The sequence below is a fragment of the Gekko japonicus genome, unplaced genomic scaffold, assembly GCF_001447785.1.
Source record: "Gekko japonicus isolate JY-2015 unplaced genomic scaffold, Gekko_japonicus_V1.1 scaffold1116, whole genome shotgun sequence".
In the NCBI taxonomy this organism is placed as follows: Eukaryota; Metazoa; Chordata; class Lepidosauria; order Squamata; family Gekkonidae; genus Gekko; species Gekko japonicus.
Window position 1 is genome coordinate 427,828 of NW_015172590.1, and position 15,878 is coordinate 443,705.

Sequence of the window (15,878 nt, forward strand, 5' to 3'; positions counted from 1 at the left end):
ATTCTACAGTCAGCTTATTTGACTATGATGTTAACAATTAGGGCACAGTCTTCCCCAAGCTGTCTTCTATCAGATTTTAGAAAACCATTATAAAGGTTCTGCAAATTAATTGAGAGTATGCTAGTTGTTACCTTCTTACCAAGTAAATGTTTCAGAGGCACTATAAAGAGGATTCAGTCATCAATAAACATACACCACTTAGTTTATTGTAATTAATGATTGAAATAATGTAGACTTATATACAGTTTGGAAAAAAGTTATAATCTGACAATATCGCAGTTATACAAGTCACTGTAATATATAACTTTAATTACATGCCATTATGATTTACAGTGCAACATAAAGCTAAACCATGGTTTTATAACAAAAAAGGCAAGATCAACAAGACTTTGTTGAGTAGTTTTGTCATGAACACATACCTCTATTTTACAAATTTACCCAATAATATTGTTCTGAGTACTTTCAAAAATACTTTGGTTGAGTCCAAAACAAGTCAGGAATCTGAAATTATTCATTTCCCATGTTTTTAAAGAACAGTCTTTATGCCAAAGAAATTCAGGCCTAGAGTTTTTGGTTAAGAGTTTGGAGGCTGTAGGTTGTAGACAAGTAGGCTGAAGAGCAGATTTTCATAGGTTTTTTATATGTGATATGCCTATTTTATAAACAAAATTAAGCTAAGCTTTGCTAAGACACTAGTGACATTTTTAAAAGGGCAAGCACACTCTGGGTTCAGAGTAACCCACATATAAATTCAGTTAGCAAGCCAAAAGCAAATTTCTGCCATCTCATCCCTCCCAGTAATCTCCTACCAATCTCCATTGCACATGACAGCACTGCCCTTAGACGTTCCTGGGTTTACCAAGCAGTAGACAGTGAGACAGAGAGGAGACTTTCAACACAGTGACATACTGTCAAGCATTTTGCATTTAACAGATGTTATGGAGGAGAGAGACGGGAAATATGCAGAGCTGCTGCCTTTGGTAATGTCTCGTTCCAATGTTAATTTTGGCTTCTTCTGGACAAAGAAGTTTGATAAGACATGATTTCTTAAGATCTCTTGTACTGGGAACATAAAAGGTTATATAAAATTTTCAGCCATAATGCTCTTACACCACAAAACATATGACCAGTGTTGTCACCTATGACAGAATGTTTCGGAAGACTAATCGCACAGCATCCATCACCTTTTCCCTCTTCACAAAAGATTGCAGCTATAGGAGCAGATATTATTGATCACTTTTTCAGCAACTGGAGAAGATGATCCTCAAGTACAACCTTCTATTGCACTGTCACTGAACATTATTAGATAATGGCTAATATTTCTTTCCCCATATGATTTGCAATATCTTGCTTTCATGTACACTCAGTAAGCTGGATCCACAGATTTCCTTCAGCTAGTGATGAATGTTACTCTACAGGAGTAAGACTTCTCACTTGGCATGTGGGTCACTGGAACCAACCCAATGTAAACCAAAAGGAGCTCCTCCCCACATGCTCTGATTACTCTGAGTGCCTACTCTACTGACTAGATGGCCTCTCTTTCCAACATCCTCACCCCATCTCAATTGCCTTTTTGTTGTTTGTTGCTGGAACTGATGCTGCTGCCATATTGCCACTGGATGTGACTGGTAAGGATGCAACGGCCAGAATCGTGCCTAGTGGGTCTCTATTACTCGGTCAGATTGCTTGGAGTTGCTCAGAAAGATTGATCACTGAGCTGCTAGAGACATAATTTTTAAAATAATAAGGTCACAATGAACACTATTGTCACCCCTTCAAGATGTGTTGGCTGTTCTGGTCTTGTGTCTGACACAAACAAAGGAGGTACAACCACAATATATGTAGTCTAGAGCAAGATACATAAGGAACAGTGACTTTTTAAAAAGCAAAAGGACACACACGCATACACACACTTTTAATGACAGGCTATCATAATTTCAGATCCCTGTCTTGAATGAAAATGAGTAATGTTTTCACTTGCCTTTGGTTCCAACATGTTAGGCATAGATACTCCTCTGTCCATTCGCATTCCAGGGACATGATCATCTGGGAGGGACTGTATTGGATACAGGTAGACATCAGACACACAGGTTACATGCACACACACACACACACACACACACACACACACGCACACATAGACAGGGTAAAGTCATTCCTAGGGAATATGCTAATGATTTTTTCCCATGGCTCCAATATTTAGACCTTTACATCAGCCAATAGAATACTATTATAATCTGCTATGTAACACATTAATGAAATGGCCCAGAGAACCCCCTCAAACCTTCAGATTTTCTCTTACTTGTGGGTTTCATTTTGGGATTAAACAGCTTTTCTTGGGTTCTACCAAACCAGACCCAGTAAGGTTTACTAGCAAGCTGTGAGACCAAATGTCCATCTAGTCCAGCAGCTTGTTTCCAGCTATGGCCAGCTACATACTTCTGGGAAGTTTACAAGCAAGGCAAGAAGGCAATAGCCATCCCCTGTAGCAGAGGCTCACATGCAGGGGCTCAGAACTACAGGCAATAGTAACCCTCTGAAATGAATTGCCATTTCAGTCCTGTCAATTCTTTCTAGCTATACTGTGTGCTGAGATTCATTTTTTTATCCTTTAATTGTTTTTTTAAAACATGTTTTTGCTGAAGGTGGCTGCAAACATTCACTGTGTAGCTCCACAGTAATTTTTTCCTGCTAAGAAATTTTACCTGCTCAAATGATAAATCAAATAGTAAATTCTAGCTACTCCAATTAGGAACTGTAATTCTTTCCTTGTCAAATAGCATAATGAGTAACAGAGTCATTATAATTGTCTCCTCATTAGCATTTTAAACAGAAAGACTCATATCAAACTGTGATTAAATTCTGCAAGCTCAAGCATTTAGAGTTAGGATTGATAGGAAGGCACACCTCTTATTGGCTAGCAAACACATACAAAAAGGGGAGGGTCAGAGGATCATATGTGGAAAGTACAAGGGGTATGCATTTTCAAACCGTGAGGGATATGTTTGGATCTCTCCCTTCGGCTGGAAACAGAGAAATTGAGAGAAATCCCACACTCAGATGCTAAGAGAAAACTGCCACAGGACTGTTCTCTGTTAAGTCTTAGGAAAGTTTACCAACTAAGTCACAACTGACTTCTGAAAGGCATTGTACTAGCTGTGCCTTTTCCATGGGAATACAAGTTTACACAATTTATTTGGAGTAAAACATGTGATAAATGTATTAATAAACTCTTCCCTGTAGCAGGAATTCAGATGAGTAACACAGTGGTTGGGTTTTTGATGGAACTGTTTAAATTCTCCATCACTTGATAGAAGAAAATCCGTACTGTACCTGGAAATCTGAAAAGCAAGATGGGGAGGGGGGAAAAATCTCATCAGGATTAGAATGACAAGCAATATGGATTCTATTCCCGCGGCCTCTCTGGTAGGCTAACGCCCCCAAGTTTCATAAGCAACAGACTGTTCAGAATTTTCCAAATTCACCCTCATCAGCATACTTTGCAAGAGGAACCACAGCCATAACAGCAGCAGCAAGGAAAATGTGAGGACCAGGGAAAAGACACTGAGGCTGTGGTTACACACACTAAATAATCCACTTTCAATCCACTTTCAAGATGGATTTTTACTGTGTGAACTGACACAATCCAGTTGGAAAGTGCATTGAAAGTGGATTATTTAGCGTGTGTGATCGCAGCCTGAAACATCTTTCCACCTGCTGTGTGTGTTGTTATATCTTTACTGTTTTTATAAGCTGATTTAAAGGCAATGTGTGGTGATTTAAAAATATATATAAAATTCTCATTTACATGACGCTCTCTTTATTGTAAGAAGGTCTTGATGCATAATAGAATCTGATCCCTGTATCAGTTGTTATAACAACAGTTACCAGTTAGGAAGGATGATGGATTAATCTTTTCAGCTATAAAAACTCAAGCAAGCACAAGGAATATCCAAAGCAGCACAGAGATGTAAGTCCTTACCTCGAGCAGCACTGCTCACATCTCCGTAACTGTTATACTGACCAAAGTCTGTAGACACTGGCTGTAACAAGAAAAAATGAATGAACGTGTTAACCACACCATTAATGGCAGCACCACATGCTTGAGGAAACTGGCAGGAAACAAGCAAGAAAGACCTTGGCTAGGGGGACTCAAGAAGGTTATATTGTACTGTGGGGTGTTCCTTGAGATCTCTATAACCAAACATCAGGCATATGATCAAGACATGAAAGGGAACTGAGACCCCCCTCTCCAAAATGTGCAAGTACGTTAATGGTTAAGAGTCAGAATACAACCTCAAATTTCTCCAGTAAAAGCTGTCAAATTGTCAACTATTTAATGTATTATTATAACATTTACAACCAAGAAGTGAAATTACATGTGTGTCGCAGAGATGGAGGTGTGTCTGGAGTGAGAAAAAAAAAAATTCTCTTGGGCCAACCCTGAGCAGATGGAAGTGAAAGCTGAACACAAGCTTTACTGCATTCTGTTCCCACCAGGGTTTCTACTGACTGATGTTCATGGAAGCTTTAGGTCCCTAGGCACAGTATAATGACAGAAAGGCTAGGGAAATAGTTATTTACTCACTGAAGGGAACGAATCCAAAGGCATACAAAGAGAAGGCTGGTTGCAAGAACTCTTTAAACATAGAAACTGGAATAAAAAAATCTTCCCCTAATCCCATCACTGACAAATCTGATTGAGGCTTTATGGCTAGGGATGCCATCCTCCAGGTGGTGGCTGGAGCTCTCCCACTATTACAACTGATCTCAGATGACAGAGATCAGCTCACCTAGAGGAAATGGCTGCTCTGGAAGGTAGACTCCATGGCATTATACCTCACTGAAGTCCCTCCCCTCCCCCAAACCCTGCCCTCCTCAGGCTCTGACCCCAAAATTTCCGGGTATTTCCCAACCAGGAGTTGGCATCATATTTATAGCCCTTCCTAAACTCCAAAACTGTTGTATGGGACAGAGGGAAAGTTTCAGGTACAGGTATTGTCCTAATTTACAAGCAACCCTATGTGGCGATCCAGTGGAATCCATAAAAGAATAATGCCTCAAGGAGATCTCTGGAGAGGCATTTTCTTCACCCACACCCACACACCCACCATTTGCTTTCTGGGAGAAGCTGGCTGCTTACCCGATGAAGTCCATTTCTTCCATAGCCAGGGAGGGAAGAGGTTTTAGAGGCAGTGGCATGTGAGGCTAAATTGGAAGGAGAAGAAACTTCTATTATGCTACTGAACACAAACTAAGATCAAAACTGGAACATCTAAGGAAGCAGCTAAAAATCTATGAGGTTGTTGCTAAACAGCATGTGGAAACAGTTTGCATTCACACAACCTACTTGAGCATGGTCTTTCTGCCTTTTATTAACGTTCAAGTTAGTGTATTAAAGGTAATCAAGTGCTTCCTTTTGCCAGTTTGGTGTAGTAGTTAAGTGCGTGGACTCTAATCTGGGAGAATCAGGGACCAGTTTACCTAAGGGACCGCATGTTCCCCCAAGGGCACTACGGTCGGGGGACCCAACATCTGTTGGATGTTCCAGGTCCCCGGTCCATCAGATTAACCATGACCAGGAATAGGACGTTTTCGGTGGCAGCTCCTATCTGGTGGAATGAGCTCCCAGAGGAGATCAGGGCTCTGCGGGACCTAGCACAGTTCCGCAGGGCCTGAAAGACGGAGCTCTTCCGCCAGGCTTTTGAATAGGAGCCGCCACCACCACCACTAATGCACCACCAATGCATGAGTTTACCATCCACGCCCTATATATGGACATCATGATGTGGGGCATGTATCATCAATGCCCCACAACCGCTGCATCATGGGCGAGAACAGGACGTCTAGGGGGCGGCCATCCTTTTTTAGAAATTGTAAATTGGAATTTAACTGAGAGGAGCACTAATATTTTTTTTAATGCTGATGTATTTTAAAAATTTTGTACTGTTTTCTATTTTATTTGGCGATATGCCCTGTTAGCCGCCCTGAGCCTCCGGGGAGGGCGGGATAAAAATGTGAATAATAAAAAAAATAAAAAACCCGGGTTTGATTCCCCACTCCTCCACTTGCACCTTGCTGAATGACCTTGGGCAAGCCGTAGTTCTGATAAGAGCTGTTCTTGAAAAAAAGCAGTTTCTGTCAGAGTTCTCGCAGCCCCACCTAACTCAAAGGGTGTCTGTTGTGGGGAGGGGAAGGGGAAGGAGTTTGTAAGCCGCTCTGAGACACCTTTGGGTAGTGAAGGGCGGGGTATAAATCCAGTCTCTTCTCTTCCTCTAATTCATCTCTGTAACTAAATTTCAAATGGTTTCGGTTATTTAAAGATCTTCAGTTTAAGACACTCTAAGGTCACTTTTCACATTTTATGGTGGCTAATACTTGATAACTGAGAGCCAGTATGATATAGAGCTTAGAGTGTTGGACTGAAACCCGGGTTTGAATCCCTAATCAGTCACAGAATCTTGCTGGGTGACCTTGGACCAATCACATATTCTTAGCCTAACCTTCCTCACAGGGTTGTTGTAAGAATAAAATGGAGGAGAAGAAAACAATGTAAGCTGCTCTGTGCTCACTGGAGACAAAGGCAAGGTATATGTGAAGTAAATAAATATGTTTGCCACTTGTATAAGCACTTGTAAGAAATGGTGGCCAATCAACTGCTCTTTGTACATGTATCTGTATCGTTCATGTAGATGAAATTATGCATATGCTGCACAAAGTACACCTTAAAAACTAATCACAAAGGGGCAGCCATGTTTGTTACAATACCCAAAAGAAGTCTTGTAGCTCTCAACAACATTTATTGTGACCTATGGTTTCATCAGATACATGAAGTATGTCCTCAGTGGCAAATATGTAATACAACAGCACAGAGTAAAAAGGAAATTAACGGCAAGAGATATAATTCTGTAACTTTACATAGAAAATATTACCTTCCTCGCAAATATACACATAAGGAAGAGAGTCTTATTTGTGTAGGGATGTACATAGACCGCATTTTTGTGGTTCAGTTCATGTTTCGTGGCTGAATCACAAATCGATATGCAAGTTCATGACCCAAAGTGATTTGTATCAGTTCGTGAGCTTTTAAACACCTGTCTTCAGCTCCCCATGGAAAGCGGCAGAGAGCAGAAAGCTGAGGGTGAAATGGCTCAGAACCACCACCACCCTGCTTTCTGCTTGCCACCACTTCTGGCCACAAGCAGAAAGCGAGGGGTGAAATGACTAGGGTTGCCAAGTGCTTACCATAGAGTTTTCCCTCGGATGATTGTGGCGCCGCCCCCAACGTGCCCGACATGCTTGTGTCACTTCCGTGTGACATGCTTTGGGGGTGGGGTTCCCCCAGAAGCCCGATCCGGCGGCGGGGGAACGGGCCTCCCGGGCGGGGGTTTCCCCACCCCCCGGGGGGACTTGGCATCCCTAGAAATGACTCAGAGCCATTTAAACCCCTGTTTTCTCTTCCTGCCACTTTTCAAACAGGTGAGCATCAGGGGGCAGAAAGCAGGAGTTTAAATGGTTCGCAGCCATGTAATCCCTTGCTTTCTGCTCTTCACGAACTACCATGAGCTGCATTAAAATTTGTGGAAGTTCACTGCAGTTCTTCAGTTCGTGAACATTGCTTCACAAACCACGAACTGGCCCAAATTCATGATGAACTTTAATTTGTGAGCCGGTTTGCACCCATCTCTATATTTGTATGTTGGGGCCTGAGCAGGGGTCATTGTCAGGGCCTCATGAATTGTCATCCCGGATTTTTAGGCACTGACATAAAACTTACAGAGCTTTCAAAGCAAAGTATTTGGAAGTGTCTGGAATGCTGAGCCATTATGACTGACATCTATAGTTTACACAGAGGCTCCAAAAACTGGGTGCAAAGTCCAGAAAAGAAGCTTGTGAATGCAGCTGAACACAATCTTTGTGATACTTCCTATTCTACTTTCCGTTTGTGTGCTACCACTGCTGAGGAAAGCTTGAACAATTTTTTTTTTTTTAGTTTAAAATTCAGTTACTATTGTTGTCACGAACCTCACACTGAGTGGAGACACAACATACATTTTAGAGCTCTGGCAAGGGCACCAAGGACATACATTACAATTAGATACATGCAGCAAGAGAGAGAGAGAGAGAGACAGAGACAGAGAGACAGACAGACAGGCGGAGATTTTCCTGTAAATAAACATTTAAGCAGTAATTTTAACACCGCCTCTTTTGCTGGAATGTAGCTCAGTTTGCCCATAAGAACCTGCCCGTGGAGACAGCCATTCTTTTTCTATGATCCAGCACTTTGGAATGTGCTGCCCTGTTCCCCAAGGCAATTCTTACTTCCTCTCCCAATGTGGGAAAGGCTAAAAGGCTATGAGAAACATAAATATCAACAAGGTGTGTGTCCCTTTTTAATAATGATTTAATGACATAGCCACTGGCCTTTCAGAAGCATCAATACTGCTATGACCAGTAATCCATGTTTTATATGTTACTTAATATATACATAAGCAATAGCCCAAGTCAGATGTTTGTTATACAATATCCAACTCAGTAGGATTTCCTAAATTCATTTCCCCCAAAACTGAGATTATACATATTATATATTAGGATGGAATCTGAATTAGACATCAGGCTTCATGCTGATCTTCCTTTAAAAATTGCATACATATTACAAAAATTACATCCAGACAGGAAATTCACATAAATGTTTGCAACTAAATCTAAGAGGAATCCAGTGCACCTTGATCATAATACGATAAATGTGGAAGACACATTTCTAGTGCAATCAGTATCTGAAAGTGGACTTTGACTCATGAAACCTTATACTCAGAAAAATGTGTTGATCTTTAAGGAGCTATTGGACTTGAATTATGTTTAGCCTAAATAGAGTTACACTCTTCTACACCCATTATTAAACTGCTAAACAGCCGCCGATTCGTCATCGGTGCACTCACGCGCCCCACAACAGCGATCCCCAATGTGGTGCCTGTGGGCCCCATGGCATCTGCTGACACCTTTCCTGGAGTCTACCAAGTGTTTTTAGAAAGTGGGTGGGGCCAGTTGGGGCTCCTGCTCAGCAGGGCTTCTGATTGGCCACTGGAGATCTGACTGGCTCTGCATATTAAAATAACGTAATTTTGTTGGCAGCTGCCACTGCAGTGTTGGATTTGTTCTCTCACTCCTATTTCCCAGTGTATTTTAAAACTTACTCCTCTTGTCCTCTGTGCTTGGGCTACTTCTGACATGTGTGTGTGTTGTTCCACCTCTACCAATGACCATTTGCTGGTTGTGCACACCACCCTGTGTTAGAATTCCAGAGATGTCCACAGGCTCAAAAAAATCGGGGGGAACTCCTGCTCCACAAGAAATCAGACTCATGAGCTTGTTCTTATGCTATTCATGGCTGGACACAGATCCCAACACAGATCTGGAAAGTTTCTGATTCCACAGGCTGGAAATCTTACAAATAGAATCGTCATGTTCACACTGTAGTATGGGAACACATTTACTCCACAACCACATCCTTATTTGGTTTGTTTAGCATATATCAATAAAATTCACTTTGGAAGCCCAAAGGTTTGCTCAAGAGATTCTGAGAATTTACTGCAAAAAAAGAGCCAGAGATGAAATTAGGGGCATTGGTAAGATAGTGAGAAAACTGCTTTACATGATTCCTGGTAACATCATGCACACCGCATGCTTTCTACTGCCAGCAACTGAACTAGCAGTCAACTAGACAAAAACTTGCCTTTATTTTAAGCAGCTCAGATCACCAATTCCCACAAATCACCCATGCACATTTTGCAGCTTTGTCACTTACCTGAATTAACTGGCAATTCATGACGACTGGTGGAAAGTGATAACCTTTCTTTTTCCATCTCTTCTTTTAATATCAATTGGCCCAGACCTGAGTTGAGCTGTGTATGGCAATGGAAAACAACATGTAAGCTAATGAAAAGAAATCATGTATTGTTCACATTGATACATATGGGGATTTACATCAAAATATTAGCCACCTTCATCAATTGTTCCTCCTGTAGTTGTCGACGCCTCTGAAGTTCCTCAAGATCTTCATCTCGGCCGGTTGATCTGCGTCTCATGTCAGAACCTACTTCCACAGCACAAAAAAAGCCTCTTGCAAAATGTACATAAAGATTGACAACTATTACAAATATGGCCTTAAGGTTGCTTGCTGAATAAAGAAATAAATGCACCATGATATTAATTGGCACCCAACCATCCTGCCATTTTTACCTCAATATAATTAAGGTAGAAACATCACCAATTTTGGGGACAACAGGTTCACTTTACATGTAAAACCCACATTTTAGCTACTTCCTATTGACTGATGTAGCCTCTAAATATTTGGCTAGCAATTAATGTGGCTAGTGTTCTTAGACTGGGGGACAGTGTGGGTACCAGAGACAAAACTCATCCAAGCTGCCAGTTGGTTGTCCTAGTCAGGTACAACGGGAAAGACTTCCAAACTTGACTCTGGGTTTTAAATAGGCATTGCATAGTTGGTTGCTGTGTCCACACATTGATTCTTCAGTTCACAGTGGGAGGGGTCATGCTTTGGCATCTCAAGTTCAAAAGCGTAGCTTTTTAAAACTGTAGTTTTGGATGAACTAATCTGCCCAAGTGAAGGTGATTTCCCCCAGGGCCTCTATAGGGCCAGTCTTGTCTTCCAATATTTTATTTTCCCTCCAGGTCTCAAATTCTGCAGCCAGTAAAAGCTGCATTCGGTGAACTGAACAAAGAATTCAGTCAATTTATATAGATTAGATCAGGGTTCACAAACATTTTGGCACTGCAGGCACCTTTGGCATTCTGACAGAAGGTGGTGGGCACAATCACAAAATGGTTGCCACAGGAGGCGGAGCCAACCACAAAGTGTCAGGAAGTGTGGTTGTACATAACTCTGATGGTAACTTTGCAACCGTTCAGACAGAAGTTCTGTGTAATGGGATGCCTTTTAAAATTAATAGTTTAAAATATTTTCTTGTATGCACATAAAATAAGTACATATATTGAGCTAGCTAAGAAACCCTCATTTGGCCACATCTGTCTTCATTTTGCAGGCATCTAATATGCTTATGCAGAAGGAAAAAATGCTTCCCCATGGCTATTCCCTTTACAGGAGCCCTTCTCTTGTGAGCACAGCCATTTTCAACTAGCACTATTACTTGTAACAACAACATCTGATACTAAAGGGCTGGTGAGAGCTCCTTGCACATGTATATAATAAGAGAGAGATTCTGGACAGACTTTGATTGGAACATTTTGAGAAGTGACCAAAATTTGATACAGTGATCTTACTATTAACTTCCACCTGAATCAAATTATAAATGCACACTCAAATTGGAAAAACCCGATCACTTCAATAGAAGTTCCAGTTAGGCACATTAAGCATTTTTGCCATGGAGTTCATTAATTTTTAGTCAGAAGCCAGGCCCACTGTGTTTTTAGAATATCACTCAGCTATTTCCACAGGTACTAGATGGAGGAGGAAGAGATTGGATTTATACCCTGCCCTTCAACTACTCGAAGGAGTCTCAGAGCGGTTTACCCTCCCTTTCCCTTCCTCTCCCCACAACAGACACCCTGTGAGGTAGGTGGGGCTGAGAGAGCTCTCTCGAGAACTGCCCTTGAGAGAACAGCTCTCAAAGAACTTATGACTGACCCAAGGTCACACCAGCAGCTGCATGTGGAGCAGTGGGGAATCAAACCCAGTTCTCCCAGATTAAAGTCTGTGCTTTTAACCACTACACCAATGTCAGCCTGATACCTGAAATGTCAGAAACTCAAAAGGCCCCACCTGGCCCCATTCACTTTCTAAAAACACATGATGGGTGCCAGGAAAGGTGGTGGCAAGCTCTGGGGTATCCATAGGGCATCGTGTCAGGGACCCCTAGATTAGGTTGCGCAGTTTATTAGAACAGCAAATATCTGTATATGGAAGAATTTGTTCACTGAGAGGAAAACATTGGAAGATCCATGCATACGGAAGACCAGGGGGACAAAGACTTCATACCTGACTATGTGCTTAATGAGATAACTGCATACATAGTAGTGCACTTAAGCTTACTTTAACAGGAAAAGCTGTTTGGGGGAGAGATAATTTTCAGGGGATAAACAGCTGGGGGTGTGTGTGTACTTAACCCTTTCCCAATACACCATTTTTTTTGCTGCAACATGCCTCCTCACAGCTGCTTTGCCCAATATGGGGTTTCTGATTCATTTTTACCCTCACAAACATGATCTGAAACTCTGAAGTGTGTGGAACTATCTTAAGAGGAGAATTCCAGCAAAAAAATAGTGGATAGGAAGGATTACCATTCTCTCCTCCTGCGGTTTGTCTACTGAAAATTGTCCACTGCTGAAGCTACCTTTCTTAGCAAAAGCAGCTGCAAAACACATAAACATAACATCTATTTAAGTCATATTAAACCACTGCAGATGTACTGTCTATGTTCTGAGTTTCTACTAGACATTACTAAAATATTTTCAGATTTGCTACACATGAGGGCTGCTAAATAGCTTTTTAAAAAAAAATTGAAAGATTTTGTTCTAAGGTTTCTAACAAAGCTATCATGTTCAGTGTTAGAACAAAACGTTATTGCCTGGCTTATTATATTTCCCTGCCCTAGGCCAAATTCACATGATTACTTCTGGATTGGAAGAAGTCAATATGAAATAATTTTGCAATGACAATTTACATAGTAAATACACTATCTAGGGCCAAGTTCAGACTGGCAGTTTGAAGCGGGAAAGAGGCATTGCGAAAAAGAGCCGGAACAAACTGTTCCGGGTTTTCCCTGTCACACTGCACGGACTGGTGCGGGAGCATACGGGGGTAGGCATGAGGGAGCGTTCACACTGTTGGCCCGGAGGCGCGGCTGTAAGCGGCGTTTTCCTCGTGGCAGATGCCTAGGTGCAACAGCAAATAGGGCAGGATCCGGCCGCTGTGGGCCATAGGCACATCTGGCCACTTCACTACCCCCTCTTCAAGGCAATCACCTGCACCTTCCTGGTGCCAGAGTGAGGCTAGGAGGTCAGTCAGCATAAACAGCCGGCGCACATTATTACCATGGGCTGTTCCTGGCTTTTAGCGGTTAGCGTTCACACTTTTGGGAAGCGGAATGAAGCTGGATAAACGGGCTCTCCAGGGTTTGCTACCACTTTCACCAAGTATCTGTTAAACCCGGTAGGCAAGCGCTACAAGACGGGTTGAGTATGGGTGGGGAACGCCGGACAGATGTGCCTGTGTGAAAGGCCCCTTTAATCCGCTTGTGAAACGTTCCTCACATGTGCCTATATTAGGGCAAACTGCCAGTCTGAACTCGGCCTAGATGTATCCTAACAGGACCAAAAGCAGTACTTACTATTTCACAGTGAACACTTGCCTTCAGCCATGACAAAGTAAATCAGATTCAACTCACGTGCTTTTAAAATTAGTATTAATAACATACTTAGGGTGATTCTTCTCCAATAAAATGTTGACACAATCACATAATACTAACATGACAACATGAATCTGATACTGAATCTCATTGACTTTACCATGTCTGAAAAATAGCACCAACAAGCCTTCGTCTAGCAATTTCAGTGTTCAAAGTGCTTCACGTATATTATCATTATTCCTCAGCCCTGTTAGGCTAGCATTGTTATCTCCATTTTTCAGATGGAGAACTGAGGCTGAGACAGAGTGGCTTGCCTCAAGCTACTTAGGGGATCTGTGAGATAAGGTCCTGGATCCTCTCAGATTACTGTTCAGGCTCTTATAATGCAACCCTAAGCAAAGTTACACCCTTATATGTCCACTAATATCAATCTATTTAGGAGAACACAACTCTGTTTAGGATTGCACTGTTAGCCACTACAGGACACCAATTTCAGAAACACATTAATCAGACTTTAGTGTGAAATAGGTAATAAGGGTTTAATGCAGCTGACTTTTGATGATGATCATGATACACTCATTGGGCTTAAAAAAGATCATATATATGATCCAGAAGAAGAACAACAACAATACAAAAGATAAAATAAATACCTTAAAGTATAAAGATGAACCAACTTAACCACTTAGCTATTTATGATATGATTGTCTCATCAAGAACCCCAGAAATGTCATTTTGTATAATGCTGTTTCCTAACATGATATAATGAAATGGCAAAACAACAAACAACCAGAACAGAAAAACAAGAACCAAAAACTGAAAGAAGTCAGGCTTCATTGCAGTATTCAAGGAATCGTACTAGCTTTACTGAGGCTGTCAAGGTTAGAATTATCAACTACTTAATCTGAGCATATCCTTTCTGTAAAGACTAAATTCTATTGACACAGTCCTCACAATATTAATAGCCATGATATAGGGGTCCATGAATGTATGGAAATCCAGATTTTTCTCAGTTCCCCCCCCTCAGAAGATATCTTATAGAACCACAGAAACCCTACTTAAATGCTCCTGAATTCCAAAAGTATTGTGGGGGGGGCATACATTTTGAAGAGAGAAAATTTTAGACAGCAACTCCTTTAAAAAAAAAACATTATTCCCCCCCCCCCACTTCTTTGTGAATTCTGGGAAGTTTTAAGTGAGGCATATGGCTTCTGTGAGGAATTCCTAAGGGAAATCGGGCCATGCATGCCTCTGGAGTGAGGACTCTGGGGATTTGAAATCCCACAACTTTCAACATTATAAATTCTAGACTTTTCTCGAGGGAACCTTTTTTCTTTACACTCTTGCTATTAAATATCTACACCTTTAAGAGTAATAAAGGAGCAAGAGTGGACAAGTTCTTTGCCTTGTATCAATTATTTTCAAATTTTAATAAGTAGTGTGAGGGTGTTGTTTTTTGTTTTGCTCACATCATTTGTTATTCCATACCTACAGCCGCAAGTGAGGGAGGACCTGGCCAGTATTCTGTCTCAATCTTTGGAATCTCGTTGGGTGCTGGAGCGTGGGCTGCTGGGAACGTGGAGGACTTGATGATATCATCGGAGGACTTGTTCTGGGCTGCCAAAGCAGCTGCATCTAGATGGCAATCAGGGGAACTTGACTATCAGATTAAGTTGCTATGTCATAGTCTACATCGGTGCTATGGTTCATTTCTACATCAAGTTCTATTACAATTCATAAAGTTAGCACTATATACATTCTTTTTTCCATGCTGTCACTCAGCAAAAGATAAAACGCTCCCCCTTAATATCTTGGGTCAAAATTTAAGTCTCCAGCCCCATTTCCAAATCAAAAGATTGGGCTCCCTGCTAGATATAAATGTAACACTGAAACAGTTACACTGATGCTTTCTCCTAAGGGAAGAGCCTGGCTTCCATCCATCTCTGCAATGTAAATGCAGACATACATACTGTGATTCAAAGGACGGTTCACCCATCAATTTTCCCCTTCTTCTCCATACTTCAGATAGGCTATCCACCTTTTAAGTAGCACTATATTTATGTTTATTATTATTATACCTTATTTTTAAAACAATCTTAAATGTTGTAAAATTGCTCTAGAGAAGGAAGCTGGCATTATGACAACATAACCACAAGCCAGTCAGAACTGGGTACAGTCAATATCTTGTAGAACTGGGTTTCCCTGAGCTCAGCCCAGGATAGAAAATTGCTTGTTTCAACTAAAGTATATTTCCAGAGCAGCCCTACTGCTCAAATAATGTTTTGTCTGTATGCAACTTGAGAGTAGTCAGAAAGAGACTTGTGGGAGTGACACAAGTACAGTATGACATTATTATTTTTTTTTAAAAAAACTGGTAGTAGCCTTTAGTAAAAGTAAATCTAAACAGGCCACCTTTTTTCTATGTAAGGCGAGAAACTAGGAATAATTCTTTGGTGTTTTATTGGTTCTATCCAATTAAATTTTACAAAATCC

The 15,878-nt window shown here is 41.2% G+C and overlaps 1 protein-coding gene across 14 annotated transcripts in view; it reads right to left on the minus strand.

Moving 5' to 3' along the window:
• The window catches only part of ABLIM1 (actin binding LIM protein 1), a 151,070-nt gene that overhangs the window by 9,255 nt on the left and 125,937 nt on the right, over window positions 1-15,878 (minus strand). For 10 of the 14 annotated variants that reach the window (XM_015421515.1, XM_015421513.1, XM_015421504.1 and 7 more), the window contains 7 exons: window positions 14,874-15,020; window positions 10,002-10,093; window positions 9,806-9,902; window positions 5,144-5,208; window positions 3,983-4,043; window positions 3,334-3,341; window positions 1,982-2,056 (listed from right to left, as the gene is read on the minus strand). In XM_015421515.1, the coding sequence (XP_015277001.1) occupies window positions 1,982-2,056; window positions 3,334-3,341; window positions 3,983-4,043; window positions 5,144-5,208; window positions 9,806-9,902; window positions 10,002-10,093; window positions 14,874-15,020 (545 nt within the window). Of the gene's footprint in view, window positions 1-932; window positions 2,057-3,333; window positions 3,342-3,982; window positions 4,044-5,143; window positions 5,209-9,805; window positions 9,903-10,001; window positions 10,094-14,873; window positions 15,021-15,878 lie in introns of those variants that run through there. The other 4 variants (XM_015421512.1, XM_015421510.1, XM_015421502.1 and 1 more) reach the window with 2 other exon arrangements.